At 41.2% G+C, this 15,901-nt stretch overlaps 1 protein-coding gene across 4 annotated transcripts in view; it reads right to left on the bottom strand.

Annotated features, from left to right (window-relative positions):
• Positions 1-15,901, bottom strand: part of ABCC5 (ATP binding cassette subfamily C member 5) — a 209,198-nt gene that overhangs the window by 152,896 nt on the left and 40,401 nt on the right. For all 4 annotated transcript variants that reach the window (XM_075340367.1, XM_075340368.1, XM_075340369.1 and 1 more), the window contains exons 3-5: positions 3,078-3,241; positions 2,839-2,994; positions 1,344-1,491 (exon numbers count right to left, since the gene is read on the bottom strand). In XM_075340367.1, the coding sequence (XP_075196482.1) occupies positions 1,344-1,491; positions 2,839-2,994; positions 3,078-3,241 (468 nt within the window). The remainder of the gene's footprint in view (positions 1-1,343; positions 1,492-2,838; positions 2,995-3,077; positions 3,242-15,901) is intronic.

The raw sequence follows: 15,901 nt of genomic DNA, 5'->3' as shown, positions 1-15,901 counted from the left end.
TATCTTTATTCTGTATGACCTTTAAACATATTTCTGAAGTAAAGAAATATTTCATCTTGGGAAACATGTCATGTGCCAAAGGATTTTCTAACAGGAAAAGAATTTTAAAACTCATTATCTGAAAAAAAACAAGCTTAGAAAAAAAATCTCCCCAACACGGCATAAAAATGATTAACTCAGATATGGTCGCTTGCTGGTAACAAACAAGAAGTCTGAATGTAACAGCTCTAGGCACTAGCACAATGGTCACCACGTGCCTAGAATAAGTAACAGGCTCCATCTATCATGGCACCATGCTTTTACAGGAAGGCATGGTTTGCTCTTAAATCACTAGAGAAGTTTGGACAAAACCATGCAGATCATCTGGCAAATGTAGAAAGTGGCAAGAGTACTAAACTGATTCAATACAGTATTGTTTGTCTTCTGACTTTGATCTAAAAGACCATGGAAGGGACATACAAAACTATTACAATTAGCAATCCTATAGTGTCTTGCAAAGGTGTGAAGATGAAGTGACTCTTCTCTAGGGACACCCATTACCTATGTAGTGTAACAATGACAGAAGCTCTTCTTAACGAAGCTTGTTTTGTTAGGTTTGGAGAGTTACAATAAACCTACAACACCTTCAGACTCAATATCAAATCAACCGTATCAAGTATTGAATAATAAAACAAGTTCCTAACAGATCAAGGGCAAGCAGTATATACATTATAGTAAAAAATTACTTAAATAGAAATTTTAAACAGTGCCCTATATGTACTTACCAATGATTTGCACCTTCATCTTTAAGCAGCACACTGAAAATTAGTACTAAAAGAAATTGCTATACACCTTAAGGAAAATTAGCAATAAGTCGCAAAGGAGAGAACAGGATACTAGAGCTTGCTGAATACATGCAGGCAAGACCAATGTGGACTAATGTGAGGTATATGGCTCCCAGTGATGGCCTAATAGAAGTCATTCTTCCTTACTAGGTCTTATATTGTAAGCATGAGAGCACTTGTTCTCTAAAGATGATACCCCACAAATAGTAGCAAATAATGCTACATTATATATATTAAAAATATATATATAGATAAATAAGAGAATTTAATTTCAAACTTGCTGGGAATATATATTATTGTGTTCCTCATTCTAGAAAAATGCTGTATTTGCAAATGGCCAGCTGTATACTATACTCTCATTCCATAGGAAAAAGAAAAGAAGAACCAAAACTAATTCTGCAGATCTAAACTATAAAAACTAAGTAGTAGGGCAAAGAGCGCTCCGAGGAGGGGGGGTGGGGAGAAAATCTAAAGATGATATTACCTCTGGGCACATGAAACAGGGTGGAAAGTACTTACTGGACCAATGAAGCCAGCCAGTTGAGTAAGCATCAGGCACAAGATGGAGATGATCAGCCTGGTGCGACAGAATCGCCACGAAACGCTCCGTAGAGAGGCATCGTCTCCTCCTCGCTCCTTCACCTCCTCAAACCACAGTTTCTCCAGCCTGGATGAAAAAAGAATCCACATTGTTGTACAAAGCTCAAGTGTTAAAGTGAATAGACTATTAAGAAATGTGGCTACAAAACAAGGCAAGGGTAAACGTACATTCTTGAAAGGACTAAGACCCTGACGTGAAGACTTCCAATCTGCATTTAATTGCTAAATGCTTCTACGTGGTGGAAAATACATGGACCTGGATGCCGAAGCAGAAGCAGAGGCCTACCATAAATTTTAGCAATGAAAACATGTTTACATTTTCTCTTACAAAATTTCCTCATCTAAAATGTATTAGACTGTCCACCTTCAAAAAGTGACACAAGTCCATTTTTTTTCTGATATGAAGCTCTGAAGTCACGGCTATGAGATCCAAGTGCGGTTTGATGTTTTCATAAGGCTGACTGGGCGAGCACCATTTGACTTTTGGAGGCATATCGAGCATGCTGTGATTTTATCCTTCGGACACACTTGGTCTGAGGAAAAATATCAGACATGTGCATGCCCCATACAATACCATGGGGACGAGTGCTATCTGACAAATGACAGATAGGGCTTGTGTGCTAACGAAATTACAAAACAATTGCTGGCTACAACCACAATTTTCATACCAAAAGGTATAACTTTATAAAAGTATTTATTTTGGTTTAAAAGGGGGCACAAAAAGTATAGGAACCTTACTAGAATGCAGCCCAGGAGCTGCAGAGGGGGAAACATTTAGGTTGAAAGCCAAATTTCTGATGACAGGTTCCCTTTAAAGTAACTTTTCAAGAATTGTTGAACTCCTGCCTCTAAAAGTGAATACACATACTGTATCAAATCTGACATCTATGGCACATCTTGTTAACAGGCCATAAATGTCACAGGCAATAATAACCATTTAAAAAAGCACTCCCATGTAGTTTTTTTTAAAAATTGTGTATATATGTAAGCAGTGTAATGTGTGTGTATATTAATATACTCACCTACTGCTGCATTCTGCGGTTTCCAGTGCCGTTCGGATCCTCTTCTCAGTGACATCACTCTTCAGACTTTCCAACTCACTCTATGTCGGATGTTTCTTTTAGAATATAAGCCTATGGAACCTCGATCTGACACTCCGTAGAGTTACACTGTAAACGCCATTTCCGGGGCACACAGAGAACAATGTGATCCGGAGAGTCTGAACAGCAGTAATGGCACTGAGAAGAGCAGAACAGCACTGTATCCCGATGAAGACTTCAGTAGGAGAATATATTAACACACTACACTACATACACAGATTTAGTAAAAATAAAACTTCATGGGAGGGCTTTTTTAATAGGAAATTACTAAGTATAGCAAATTGCCCAAATCAACCTAAACAATAACAACCTACCTTCTACTGTTGATATCAGAAGACTCGTGTAGGGACAATGGCCAGATATCTTCAAAAAACAATTCTCCCTTCTTGTATGCTTTATGTGCCAGAGGTGTAAGCCAAGAGAAAGTCATGAAGGAAAACAGTCCAGCATTATCGACAGGGTGCTGGTGTCTGTAAAAGACAAATACATAAATATCAACCTAGTATGCAAATACAAGATCCAACAACCGTGGATAGGTAGAAAGACAACTTACTTGGAAGTAATCCGAAAAGGTTTCAGCAAGTGTAGACCATAGTGGTATTTGGTATTATTGTGGTGGTTTTCACCCAAGAACTGCAAGTGTGAGTGCATGGACACATCCAATGGAAGCCCCTCAGCTCGTGCAGCAGTCTCCAAGGCATCCAGGCAGTCCACATCCTGCAAGTAAATAGACTCTTATAACATCGGGAAAAACGTTTTACTCGATAATCTTTATCAGAGTGATATAATTCAGCATAAATAAATTGTCCAGTCAGCATCTCAAAAATAGTCACCTACAGAAGATAGGACGATTATCTGCTGCATATTTTCCGTTTTACTGTTTAGCTGTTATTTAGCTCAGCTTCATTAGGACAAGCTGTGATCTGTGACTACAGTTTAGCTATAGGTAGTCAGAGACACACCCTCTGCCTTATCATTGGCTCAGGCTATTGTTTTGTTCTTCCCCCCAGCAGTTCTGCCTCTTCTGATTGGCTATTCTGTGCAAGTCTACATCAGGAGACGTGATTTATAGTACAGCAAGTGCCACATATACAATGAGGCAAAATGAGCCGAAATCAGGGGACATCTCCAGGGCCATTTGATGTGTACACAGAAGTTGCTACAAGGAATAGAATAATCAGAAAGCCAAAAAGTAACTAGTGAACAGGCATGCAGCTCGGGTCGAAATATCTGCAAATGCAGACACTGCTGTTCAACTTATGCTAATAAATTCAGGCCAAAACCTTACAAGCGTTTTCTAAGCTACTTCCTGACTGGGCAACCCATCATTTCTACTAAGAATTAAGGGTTAATCCCGGATACATACTGGCTGTCGGCTGACCTAGTGTTCAGCTAGCAGCTATCTCAACAGACTCTCCCATACACAGGAGTGCTTGATCTACCAAGAGCTCCACTTTCTGTATGAGAGCCTCTAGCAGACATCACCAGTGGATTATCATAGAGAACAAAAGGACTGGCAGTCCGAATTCGGACATGTCGTAGTCTTAATTCATTCGGCATTCATCTGACATAAGACTGTCAACCAAAACTGTCAAAATCAGTGCGTTCGGACGACATTAGTGTGGGTATGGGGGAGATGGGGGCTTTAGAAGGATACCAAACAGTAAGTAGCTCTTAAAAGATTCAGAATTTTCCTGCTGAGACCTTGCTGGTAAAATCTCTTAAAAGCAGCTGCCTGGCTAAACAAAATTTGTTTAGTAAGTTATGCAACTTACTAATATTCTTCATGTTTGATGTGGGCCTGGGCCATTAAGCAAGTTAATTAGATTAATTTGCCATTGGAGGTCTGCTAAATTAAGATTTTTTTTACAAAAGTAAAAAATTAGATGTTAGCTCCAACACCTCTGCTGTTGGCAGTGCTGTAGGTCATTAATGGAGTGGGCACTGTGGAAGGAAGAGCAGAGGTGCTGAGTGTCGTGATTGGGCGAAGGAGCTGAAACTGAGCAGCAGCTGTGTATGAGCAGCGAGAAGAAGGAACCTCAGGGATGTAGAAGAGAACTAGAATGAGGAGAGGTGTGCTGAAGCTGTGCTCGGTTATCTAGAGAGCACAAAAACTTCCTGCATTAACCCCCGTCAGTCAGAGCTCAGTACAAAGGCTGTTTAAAGAGTGTCCAGTTTTTTTTATCATATTTTATTCGCATTGCTCCCCTAAGAATTACATTTCTTTTTTTATATCTGGAATACAGTTCCAGAGTTTTTATCTTGCCCCACATTCATTGAAAGAGGTTGTCAATGTCATCAGAGGTCATCAATGTCTGACCCGTGGGGATGCGACACCCGGCATCCCTCCGATCATCTGTTCCCTGTGCTGCTGCTGGCCGGAACTACTTAGTTTCACGCTGCACAACTCAGTTGACCGAATTGTGGCCGCGGCCAGGTACTGCACACGTGCTTCCTATTGATTTAATAGGGGGCTGATATCCATTATCCAGCCGAGGCAGCTGTGCTGTGCAAATTAGTAAACAGAAAAGTTCCATCCGATGGCAGCAGCAACGGGAACAGCTGATCGGTGGGAGTGCCAGGTGTCGCACCCCCACAGACCAGACATTGATCACTGTTGTGGAGATCACACTGGATGAGCAATAAGATTATGCTATACATTTGAACATGCACAAAAGACCATAATATAAGAAAACATAAAAAAAATATGAGAAATACTAAATTCTGAATATTTTCAAAGGCAGTTCCCTTAGAAGACAAGCTTCAAAACCATACATCTACAATATGCATAAAGCTCCTAAAATAAAACAAAGAAATTAAATAGATGTCATAACCATCTTGAACATTCTCTAAGTGCTCTTTAATGGTACTTCATCATAATAAAACACTGCAGAATGATTCTTCCATTATGTAGCTAAACCCAACGAGAATTACTGTCAAAAGCAGCCTTAGTCTCAGAAATATAAAAATAGAACAGAATGCTTCCTTATCCGGTACATTTAGTATTAACGCATCACATCAAGTCCATGTTTTCGCCATGAGGATCACAAAGAATACATCCGAAATTGAAGCAACTTTGAGGCTCCAATTTATCAGACTTTCACCACAATTCTGGTGTAATGCTCTTTGATGTCACAAAAAAATTGCAACTTTTGGCATTTTTACACCAGTCTTGCCCGAATCATCAAAATGGGTGGAGCTCGAGTGGGATAGAGTGAAGCCCAGCAGACAAATTCTTAAAAAACGTACACTTTTGGGGTGTAAATTACACAAAAATGTATACTAACCTCTTGAAGAGCACAACAGCTGTTGGATGTGACAAATTCATTAACAGTCACACACTTCTTTATGAATTTGGTGCATCTTACTCCATGGTGACAGGCATATAAAATGGTAGGCTTGATTATTAAAGGCATATAGGGCCTTAAAGGGGTTTATTTACTTGGACAACCCCTTTTCAATCACCATGTTTGCCCCCATTAAATTGACAACACTAATACTCTCCTCTGGTGCAGACACAGCTCCAGCGATGTCGGCGCTCTCTCTCTCCAGATCCTCACCTGATGTCGCTGGCCGCTTACTAGCTCTTGATGTTTGATACTTCCGAAGGCGGGGACCGTGAGACCGGTGATAATTGAGAGCAGGGCTCATGTGACGTAATAGTCATGTGAGCACCAGGAGAGCAAGTGCTGGCACCCCTGGAAAACACAACGGTTACTTACCGGTAGCCGGTTTTTCCAGAACCCATGACAGCACCACGTGAGAGAGGGATCCGCCCAGCAAGGACAGGAAACCATTCTGAATAAAAGGGCGGTACTTCTCCCCTTCGTCAGTTGATTACCGAGAATGAGAGGACCTCCAACAATCGTTAGAACTTACTCCACCACCACTAAACACCCACAAGCACACCGAAAAAGTGCACACCAAGGATGAGAAAGGGAGGGAATATAAGGGTGCTGTCATGGGTTCTGGAAAAACCGGCTACCGGTAAGTAACCGTTGTGTTTTCCCCTCACCCATGACAGCACCACGTGAGAGATTTCCAGAGAAACCCATTTAGGGAGGGACCACCGCCTCAAGCACCCGTCTACCAAACGAAAGAGCAGCCGAGGAGGATAGGTCCAACCGATAGTGCCGGATTCTCAGAACAGGGGTCTCCCATCAAGGACAGGAAACCAACTGACGAAGGGGAGAAGTACCGCCCTTTTATTCAGAATGGTTTCCTGTCCTTGCTGGGCGGATCCCTCTCTCACGTGGTGCTGTCATGGGTGAAGGGAAAAATACCAGCGCTAATTGTGAATATAAGCAGTGTTATTTTCAGCTTGTGCATAAACGTATACCAGAAGCTGAAGGACATTTTATCACTAGCTTTTCCAGAGAAATTTCTCCACTCAAACTACTTCTCCACCGCCTCCTGAACTCATTCACTTTGACACACAGCTCAAAAGACCACTTTACACGCAGCAACATCGCTAGCGATGTCGCTGCCGATCGCACCCACCCCTGTCGTTTGTGAGTCACGAGCAAATCGCTGCCCGTGGTGCACAATATCGCTAGTCACACATACTTCCCTGCCTAGCGACGTCGCTGTGGCCGGTGAACCGCCTCCTTTCTAAGGGAGCGGTTCGTGTGGTGTCACAGCAACGTCACACGGCAGCCATCCAATAGAAGCGGAGGGGCGGAGAGCAGCCAAAAAAGACACGCCCACCTCGTTGCTGGAGGACACAGGTACGGTCTTGTTCCTCGTTCCTGGGGTGTCACACGTAGCGATGTGTGCTGCCTCAGTAACGACGAACAACCTGCGTCCTGCAACAGCAACGATATTTGGGATTAGAACGAAGTGTCAACGATCAACGATTAGGTGAGTAATTTTGATCGTTAGCAGTCGTTCGTACATTTCACATGCAACGACGTCGCTAACGAGGCCGGACGTGCGTCACGAATTCCATGACCCCAACAACATCTCGTTAGCGATTTTGTTGCGTGTCAAGCCCCCTAAAGTCATCTTGGTCTAAACAAAACGGACTGCCAGCTCACTAAAGGATCAGATTACAGCTGGCTATTAAAGTCTATGGAGATGCAGTCTGTGGGAGTGCTGCTGCAAAATCCACAGTGGTAAATACTGTGAAACAAGACTGTGGTGGGAAGGAACGGGCAGAAGGAAAAGTTGAACAAATGTTTCCATGTAGGGACTAGGAATAAGTTGCTTGGTAGTAGCATGGTCCATGGTCCAGGTCAGTGCTCTGTGGCTGTGGACAGGAGCCTTGTGAATTTTCCTAACCTCCAGGATCACCTTATGATTAGCCAAGCATTCCACACATCTCACATGTGTGCCACATGCCGCACTGATAACATAACCGCCAGGCCAGTAAATCAAATGCCAAGCTGGGGAACCTGAACGCTCAGTAAATTTGCGTTGCTACTATCCATGGCTAGAGAGAACACCACAGCAATCCGCTCATCTCTAGTAGGGACTGATTGGCACCTATAAGGGTGAAACATAGCATTTTTAACAAAAGTGAAAAACTCCTTAAAGAAACCACTAAAAATAAAAAAAGTATTAGCCAGAAAAAGGAAGGTGTTTTCCAAAGTCATCCAGACATGACTTCATTTCTGCTAACTGGACACTTTCAATAAGGAAGTAACAGAAAATAAAGCCAATCAGACAGAAATTCTTTTCTAGCTTGCTGGACGAGACGGCTGCCAATTAGGATAAAGGCACTAAGCCAAAGAGAAAGCTGTTGCTATAAGGAACCCTGACATCAGATATGAAGGCGAAGCAGAAAATGGACATTGGAGCAGCCACAGTTATCACATGCTGAAGAAAGACAATGACGTGTTTGCTACAGCCACTGCCTGTGACACATTGCGAAACCATCCGAATGGATGAAAAAATAAGGATGTGGGTAGGGGCCTCGCAGTGCTGACTCACCATGACAAGAGGCTGACCTGATGTAATTATGGCACATTCAGGACTGAGTTATTAACCCTATCCTTCCGCCTGTTTATACTGCATATATCCTTATGACAGGTGTATAATACACACTATACATGGTTTGTTTTCTTTATATCTGTATAATAAACATTATAGGGTAGTAGGCAGAGAAATGTGAGAAGTCTGTTGTTAGCACAATCATTAATTAAGGAAGCAAGAACCTATATAGGGCAAATATTATGGTAACAAAAAATGATCAAAGTAAAGTAGATGTATAGAATTTCTTTTATTTCACTTGTGTGTGGATGAGATTTGCTGCGGCAATGGTTGTACACTGCAGATTTTATGCTACAGCATATCTAGTGGTTTCTGTATAATGCCCTTATTGTAGAGGATAAAACGGAGCAGAACGACCCGGGCATAAGTAGACGCCTAGACACAGCTGTGTTGCCAAAGAAAGAGTAGGGGGATGTGGTGAATGGTGCAGTCTACAAGGTACAGAGCCAAAAATAACACAGACATGAAAACACACAAAAATAAATAGATGCAAAGCAAAGAAAAAAAAAGACAACTAATAACTTAAGTATTCATTAAAAATACTTAACAAAAATATGCAAGAGTGTAAAAAGGGAAGAGATGGCTAAACAGATCAAGCTTGAGGTTTACACTTGTCCTGGGCTGTGCCTCCCATTTGGGATCATCTCATGGTATGATTTGATATTGCAGCTTTTATTTTGTAGACTGTGCCCAGTCTTGCCTTTTAACATTCTATTTTAGATTTTTTAAAAAGTCTTTTTAATGATGATTCAATAAAGTACTTGTCTTTATTTATTTGCCGTGCATCAACTTATTTCTATGAGTTTTATAGGTTGGGTTACAGGTATTATAATGTAAAGTGCAAACGAGAAGAAAGGCCAATTGTTGTTATTGGTAATCTGAATAAAGTGATATGTATCTCAACAATAGCAGGTGAACAACATAAAGCATAAAATGCAAACAGTAAGACAGGTGGTAAAAAGTATTAGAAAGGAGACTGAAAAGTATTCAAAACTAGACTTAAAGTGAACCTGTCAAGTGCAATATGACTCCAGAACCAAGAGCTGCATTGGGTGCATTTCTATAATCCCGGCCGAACTGTTCCAGCATATACTAGCATAGATAAAGAGATCTTTAGAAAAGATCCTTTATGAGATGCTAATGAGCACAGGGACTAGTCACAAGGATGTTACTTCCCCCGACTAGTCTGCCCTCTTAGCATGTTCGCACGCCCACAAGTGTGTGCTAACATGCTATTCAATGCCTAGCGTCATCGGTATGGACAGGCATACCTGTCCGTTGTCACTGCCTCAGACACCGGTTTAGGGTCAGTGCGCATTCTCATCAAGATCTACATTAACAACCCCAGTCTTGAATTGGGCATAAACTTTTCCCCACCAAGGACGTATTCCTTGCAGAGAGAAACATCAGTAGCTATGACGCCACTGGCTACTGATGCTTGTATATCAGTCTGGATTATAAATGGAGTTGTGATCTAGGTCTTGTTTTAAAGCTCTGAATTTCAGCTTTAGAACATGACTGGAACAAGCTGCAATCTGACCCGGAATATTGCATGTTTAAGGTAGACCTGCAAGTGTCTGCAGCTCTCTCCCAACTGAACATCCAAGGGTGCAATCTTGAAAAATAGGACCAAGAAAGTGGCTCAATGAGCGGATCTGCCATGTGATTTTTGGCGATGCGGATGTTGCAGGTGAAACAGTTTTGAAATGTGTCTCACCTGTAAACTCGCATTGCAAAACAGCAGCATAGCTTATGGTTTTTATGTGCATTTTTTAATGTACTTAACACACATACACAAAGTGTTAATTGTGATCAAACAATCTCGTAAAAACTCAGTGTTAAGGCCCAGTCACACACAACGACTTACCAGCGATCCCGAAAACGATGCGACCTGATAGGGATCGCAGGTAAGTCGCTGGGAGGTCGCAGGTGAGATGTCACACAGCCAGATCTTACCAGCGATGCAGGAACAATACAGGTCGCAGTAGCGACCTGTATAACGATCTCAGCAGTCACTGTGACCCTGTCACACAGTGTCACAGTGTCAAACACAGCAATGTGTCCTGCCCAGCAGGACATCGCCTTTGAAGAAAATGGCCTGGACCATTCTGCAATGACTAGAGATTTCACAGCAGGGGCCTGATCGCTGGTAAGTGTCACACATAACGAGATCGCTAACGGGATCGCTACTGCGTCACCAAAACGGTGACTCAGCTGCGATCTCGCTAGCGATCTCGTTATGTGTGACAGTACCTTTACTGCCCAATACCCCATCAGGGGGTAATGTCGACTTTTACAGTTCATGCTATCACTCCCTCACCTTATTATAGAGTACAATCATATGGCTTATGTATAGGGGGTCGGAGGTATAGGAGAAAGAAGTGCAGTTGCTCCTTTAATTACTGCCATTTACTAACAGCACAATCCAGATGTATAGCAGCATCCAGGTTGCACCATCAAATAAGATGCACCAAACACTCATACCACACACACACACACAAACATTAATAATGATTATATAATATATCACAAAAGTGAGTAATCCTCTCACATTTTGTAAATATTTTATTCTATCTTTTCATTGGACAACACTGAAGATCTGACTTTGCTACAATGTAAAGTAGTCAGTGTACAGCTTGTAATATTATTAATATTAATAATAATAATAATAATAATAATAATAAAGTGTAAATTTGGTTTGTCCTCTAAATAACTCAACACACACTCATTAACTAAACTGCTGGAAACATAAGTGAGTAACCTGTAAGTAAAAATAGCCAAACTGTGTGCAAAGTGTCAATATTTTGTGTGGCCACCATTATTTTATTTCTTCTTCCACTCCTCCACTGCGACATCACAGAGTTGGTGGATGTTAGAGACCTCTGCTTCTTCACCTTCTGTTTGCGGATGCCCCACAGATGCTCAATAGGTTTTAGTTCTGGAAACATGCTTGGCCAGTCGAGCACCTTTACCTTCAGTTTCTTTAGCTAGGCAGTGGTCATCTTGGAGATGTGTTTGGGGGTCATTATGTTGGAATACTGCCCTGCGATTCAGTTTTCGAAGGGAGGGGATCATTTTTTGCTTCAAAATGTCACAGTACTTGTTGGCTTTCATGTTTTTCTCGATGAACTGTAGCTCCCCACAGCCGACAGCACTTATGTAGCCCCAAACCATGACACTCCCACCACCATGCTTGACTGTGGGCAAGACGCACTTGTCTTTGTACTCTTCACATGGTTGTTGCCGCCACACAATCTTGAAATCATCTGAACTAAATAAGTTAGGCTTCCTTCTGAGACAACAGTCATGCACACCAATTTGATGCAGTGTGCGGTGTATGGCCTGAGCACTGACAGGCTGACCCCCCCACTCATATGTCTATTTTTAAAAGACAACTATTGGATATGACGCTGAGCACGTGCATTCAACTGCTTTGGTTAACCATGTTGAGCCCTGTTCTGAATGGAACCTGACTTGTTAAACCACTGTATGGTCTTGGCCACCGTGCTGAAGCTCAGTTTCAGGGTGTTGGCAATCTTCTTACGACCTAGGCCATCTTTATGTACAGCAATTATTATTTTTTTATTTTTATTTTTTTTTTAAGATTCTCAGAGAATTCTTTGCCATGAAGTGCCATGTTGAACTTCCAGTGACCAGTATGAGAGACTTTGTAAGCTATAACACAACATTTAATACACCTGTAACACTACTGACTGACATGAAACTGGGGAATGAATACGGCGAATAGGACACAATTTGCCCATTTTCACTTAGGGTTGTACTCACTTTTGTTGACAGCCGTTGAGACATTAATGGCTGTCTGCTGAGGTATTTAGAGAGCACACCACATTTACACTGTTATACAAGCTGCACATTGACTATTTTACATTATATCAATATGCCATATCTTCCCTGTTGTCACATTAAAAGATATATAAAATATTTACAAAAATGTGAGGTGTGTACTCACCCTTTGTGACATATTGTATATTTTACACAGCTGACCACTTCTTTAATTATACAAGTTACACACTACAGTTATCACTAGAGAAAACCATCTACCGTATTTTTTGGACTATAAGACACACTTTTATCCCCCAAAATTTTGGGGGAAAGTGGGGGGTGCGTCTTATATTCCGATGGCTACGGTGAAGGGAGGTGCGGTGGTGGTGGAGCGGGTCATCAGAGGCAGAAGCAGCGCATATCGTGACCACGTGGGCCCGCTCATTATCTCTTTTCACATGTACTGCATTTTCCCGCCCATCATCTCTCAGTGCTGAAGCCGGCGCTGACAGGTGAGCAGGATGATGGGCGGGGGCGTGTCCAAATACTAAACAGCCGGCTCGCGTGATCATCCCTGGCAACTACAGCCTGGAGTGATCATGTGTGGCTATATTCACTGCCCCTCGCGTATCATCATCAGCGTGGGGGGAAGTGAATAAGTATACTCACTAGTCACCGATCCTTGCCGCATTGCGATGTCCTCCTGTCTGCTGGCCCGCTGATGTGTGTGGAAAGCGGTGCGCACAGCGATGACGTCATCACTGTGCACACGGCTCCACACAGGTCAGCGGCGCTGCTGCTAGCACAGACAGGAAGATGAGCGACGCTGCGTGGAGCGAGGAAAGGTGAGTATAAATGTTTATGTTTTCATGTGTGCCACAGAACGCGGGCCATATACCGGGATGGGGGTATATAGCAGGATTGGGGAACATATCAGGATGGGGGTAATTATCAGGATTGGGTATATTGCAGGATTGGGACACATATCAGGATGCGGACATATACAGTACCTGGATGTGGATAGTGTATATATATATATATATATATATATATATATATATATATATATACACACATATATATATATATATATATATACATATACATACACACTTATATATATATATATATGTGTATAATATATATAAGGATGGGGATCATATACAAGACAGGAGGATCATTACCAGGATGGGGTACCTTAGTAGAGAATTTGGGTACATTACCCCCGTAACAGTGTCAGCAGCAGATTCTCGCCCCATGACAGTGTGTCATGACCACATTTTTTCCTTAAAACTTTATTTTCCTATTTTCCTCCTCTAAAACCAGGGTGCGTCTTATGGTCCGATGCGTTTTATAGTCCAAAAAATACAGTAATACATTTATAACAGATGGAACAGATTTACGTCAGTAAGAAATGACTATTTCCATAAATTTCATAAATCACTTATGGCTTTCTTTAATCCATGCTGCTGTGAATGCAGACATGAGTAGTATGTGTGAACTCCCCACGTCTTATATTTCTTTTTCAGTGTACAATTTGTTGATATATGGGGGGGAAACATATTTTTGTATCTATAGATTGTGACGTGTTGTGTTGATTTTTAACACATGTAGAGAAAGGCAAATATGGTATAGTCCTCTTGGTGCAAGTAATTGTGGTATTTATGAAACTTGCACACCTTGATCAATTCTGTATGTATTATTTTTGTGTATTAACCTAAAACTGTATGTTAGTTTTAGGTATGTTGAAAGGCATTTTTCAATTAAATAATTTGTGTTTGTCATAAGGTTACAAAAAAAATGATCATGACGTCAATAGCACGTTATAACAACAGAAATCGTCTGGTTTTACGCTTTCTGGAAGTATGTTAGGTGCCCTGTATTCTATAGGTTGTTGCATTTCTAAAATCTTTAATATAAATCAAGACTTTTGGTCCCTCCAGTTCTAGCAATGTTATAGAGATATGTATAGGTAAACAAATGCATTTGTGCTGTGTATAGACTTTGCACATGTTGAACTTTTATATTTAATACGTGCATCTATTTTTCTTTTAGTCACATATCAATTTTTAATGAAAAATTTAATTCAAGTATCAGCTTGAAAATGTGTGACAAGTCCCAGGAGCGTCACATATATTTTTATTGACTTACACAATATATATATATAATGTACATAAGTGTGTGTATCACAAATGTGAGTGCACCCCTCACATTTTTGTACATTTTTTATATTTTTTTTTATGGAACAACAACGAAGATATGACAATCTTTAAAGCATTGTATGATTATTGAATTTTAGCCTATATTACTCGTGTAATGTGCATCGGTGTTGGGATTACTTTTCTACAATATCAGATTTGTCTACAAAAAAGTGATCGATGTGTACATATTATAAACCTATTTATAGACTTATAGTAAAAACTCAGTATAAGCTGCGGCTAACTGCGCAATACCAGAGTTCAGCCAACAGCAGCACGATTGTAAAAAAAGATTGCATGGAACTTGGTTGGCCATTAGAGCAGGCAGAATTTTCCAAATTACTGTCTGCTTTGTGGAAAGGGAATATGGGTCTTGTAGAATTCTCCATACAGAGCAAGACAATTAACACTTATGAGAGCCTCAGGAGAACAAATGAACATAAAAACATAACTGCAGTAACAGCAATAGACCAGAATCAGATTTATGCTATCAGAATTGTTTGAAAAAAAGGCATCAAGTTGGCTCCTATCAAATATTTTTTTTTTTTTTAATCCAATCAATTTTTTATTGTAGGAAGTTACATTACAAAAAAGGAGAAATGCAGGTATCATTGGCAATAATACACAAAGAAAACAACGCTGTAACATGTGGTAGTAACACCTTTGATTATGATTCACATTCCCTGTCACACCACCACCAATCATGTCTGATGCAAGTTGCAACTTTTTTAGGTTAATCAATACCCAATACGTATAGAGTCAACCTACCAATTTACTCTTTAATCCTCAAAATGAGGGATCCAAACAACCAGAACCAGAGAGTAAGAAAGGAAGATAAGAAAAGGGAGGGGAGAGAGAGGTGGGGGAGATGGGGAGAACCATGGATGGTTGCAAGGAAGCAACCAGGGAGGGAATTGGATGGCGTTTCGGGGTAGCCCGAGCAGTAACAACAACAGAGATTTAAACACCTTGACTATTGACATGTGGTATGGGTGAACTCCCTGCGTAACACACACTTTGAGCCTATTTGACCCGTTTTTTTAATTATCAACAGTTTGCCCTGGAAACCGATGCCTGACAGGGGATGCATATACAGAGTTTAGCCACGTGTCCCAAATCTGAAGTGTTTTGTTTTTGGCGCGGATGGAGTGAGCCAGACAGAACTCGTATTGGCATTGGAGATTAATTTGGTTATATAGTTCAACTAATGTAGGCGTCTTTGGGGATTTCCAGTGCAAACTTATGCAATATCTGGCAGCTACTAGAATGTGAACTAATAAACCCCTGGATTCCCAAGAGAACTCCTCTATACCCACGTTTAGCACTGCCAGAGCCGGATTCGGATTAATACGATTGCCTGTCAGCTCACCCATCAGGCCAAACACCTCCAACCAGAACGAGAAAA

Source organism: Anomaloglossus baeobatrachus, chromosome 3, assembly GCF_048569485.1.
Source record: "Anomaloglossus baeobatrachus isolate aAnoBae1 chromosome 3, aAnoBae1.hap1, whole genome shotgun sequence".
Lineage (NCBI taxonomy): Eukaryota > Metazoa > Chordata > Amphibia > Anura > Aromobatidae > Anomaloglossus > Anomaloglossus baeobatrachus.
This window is presented reverse-complemented; position numbering and strand designations above follow the sequence as displayed.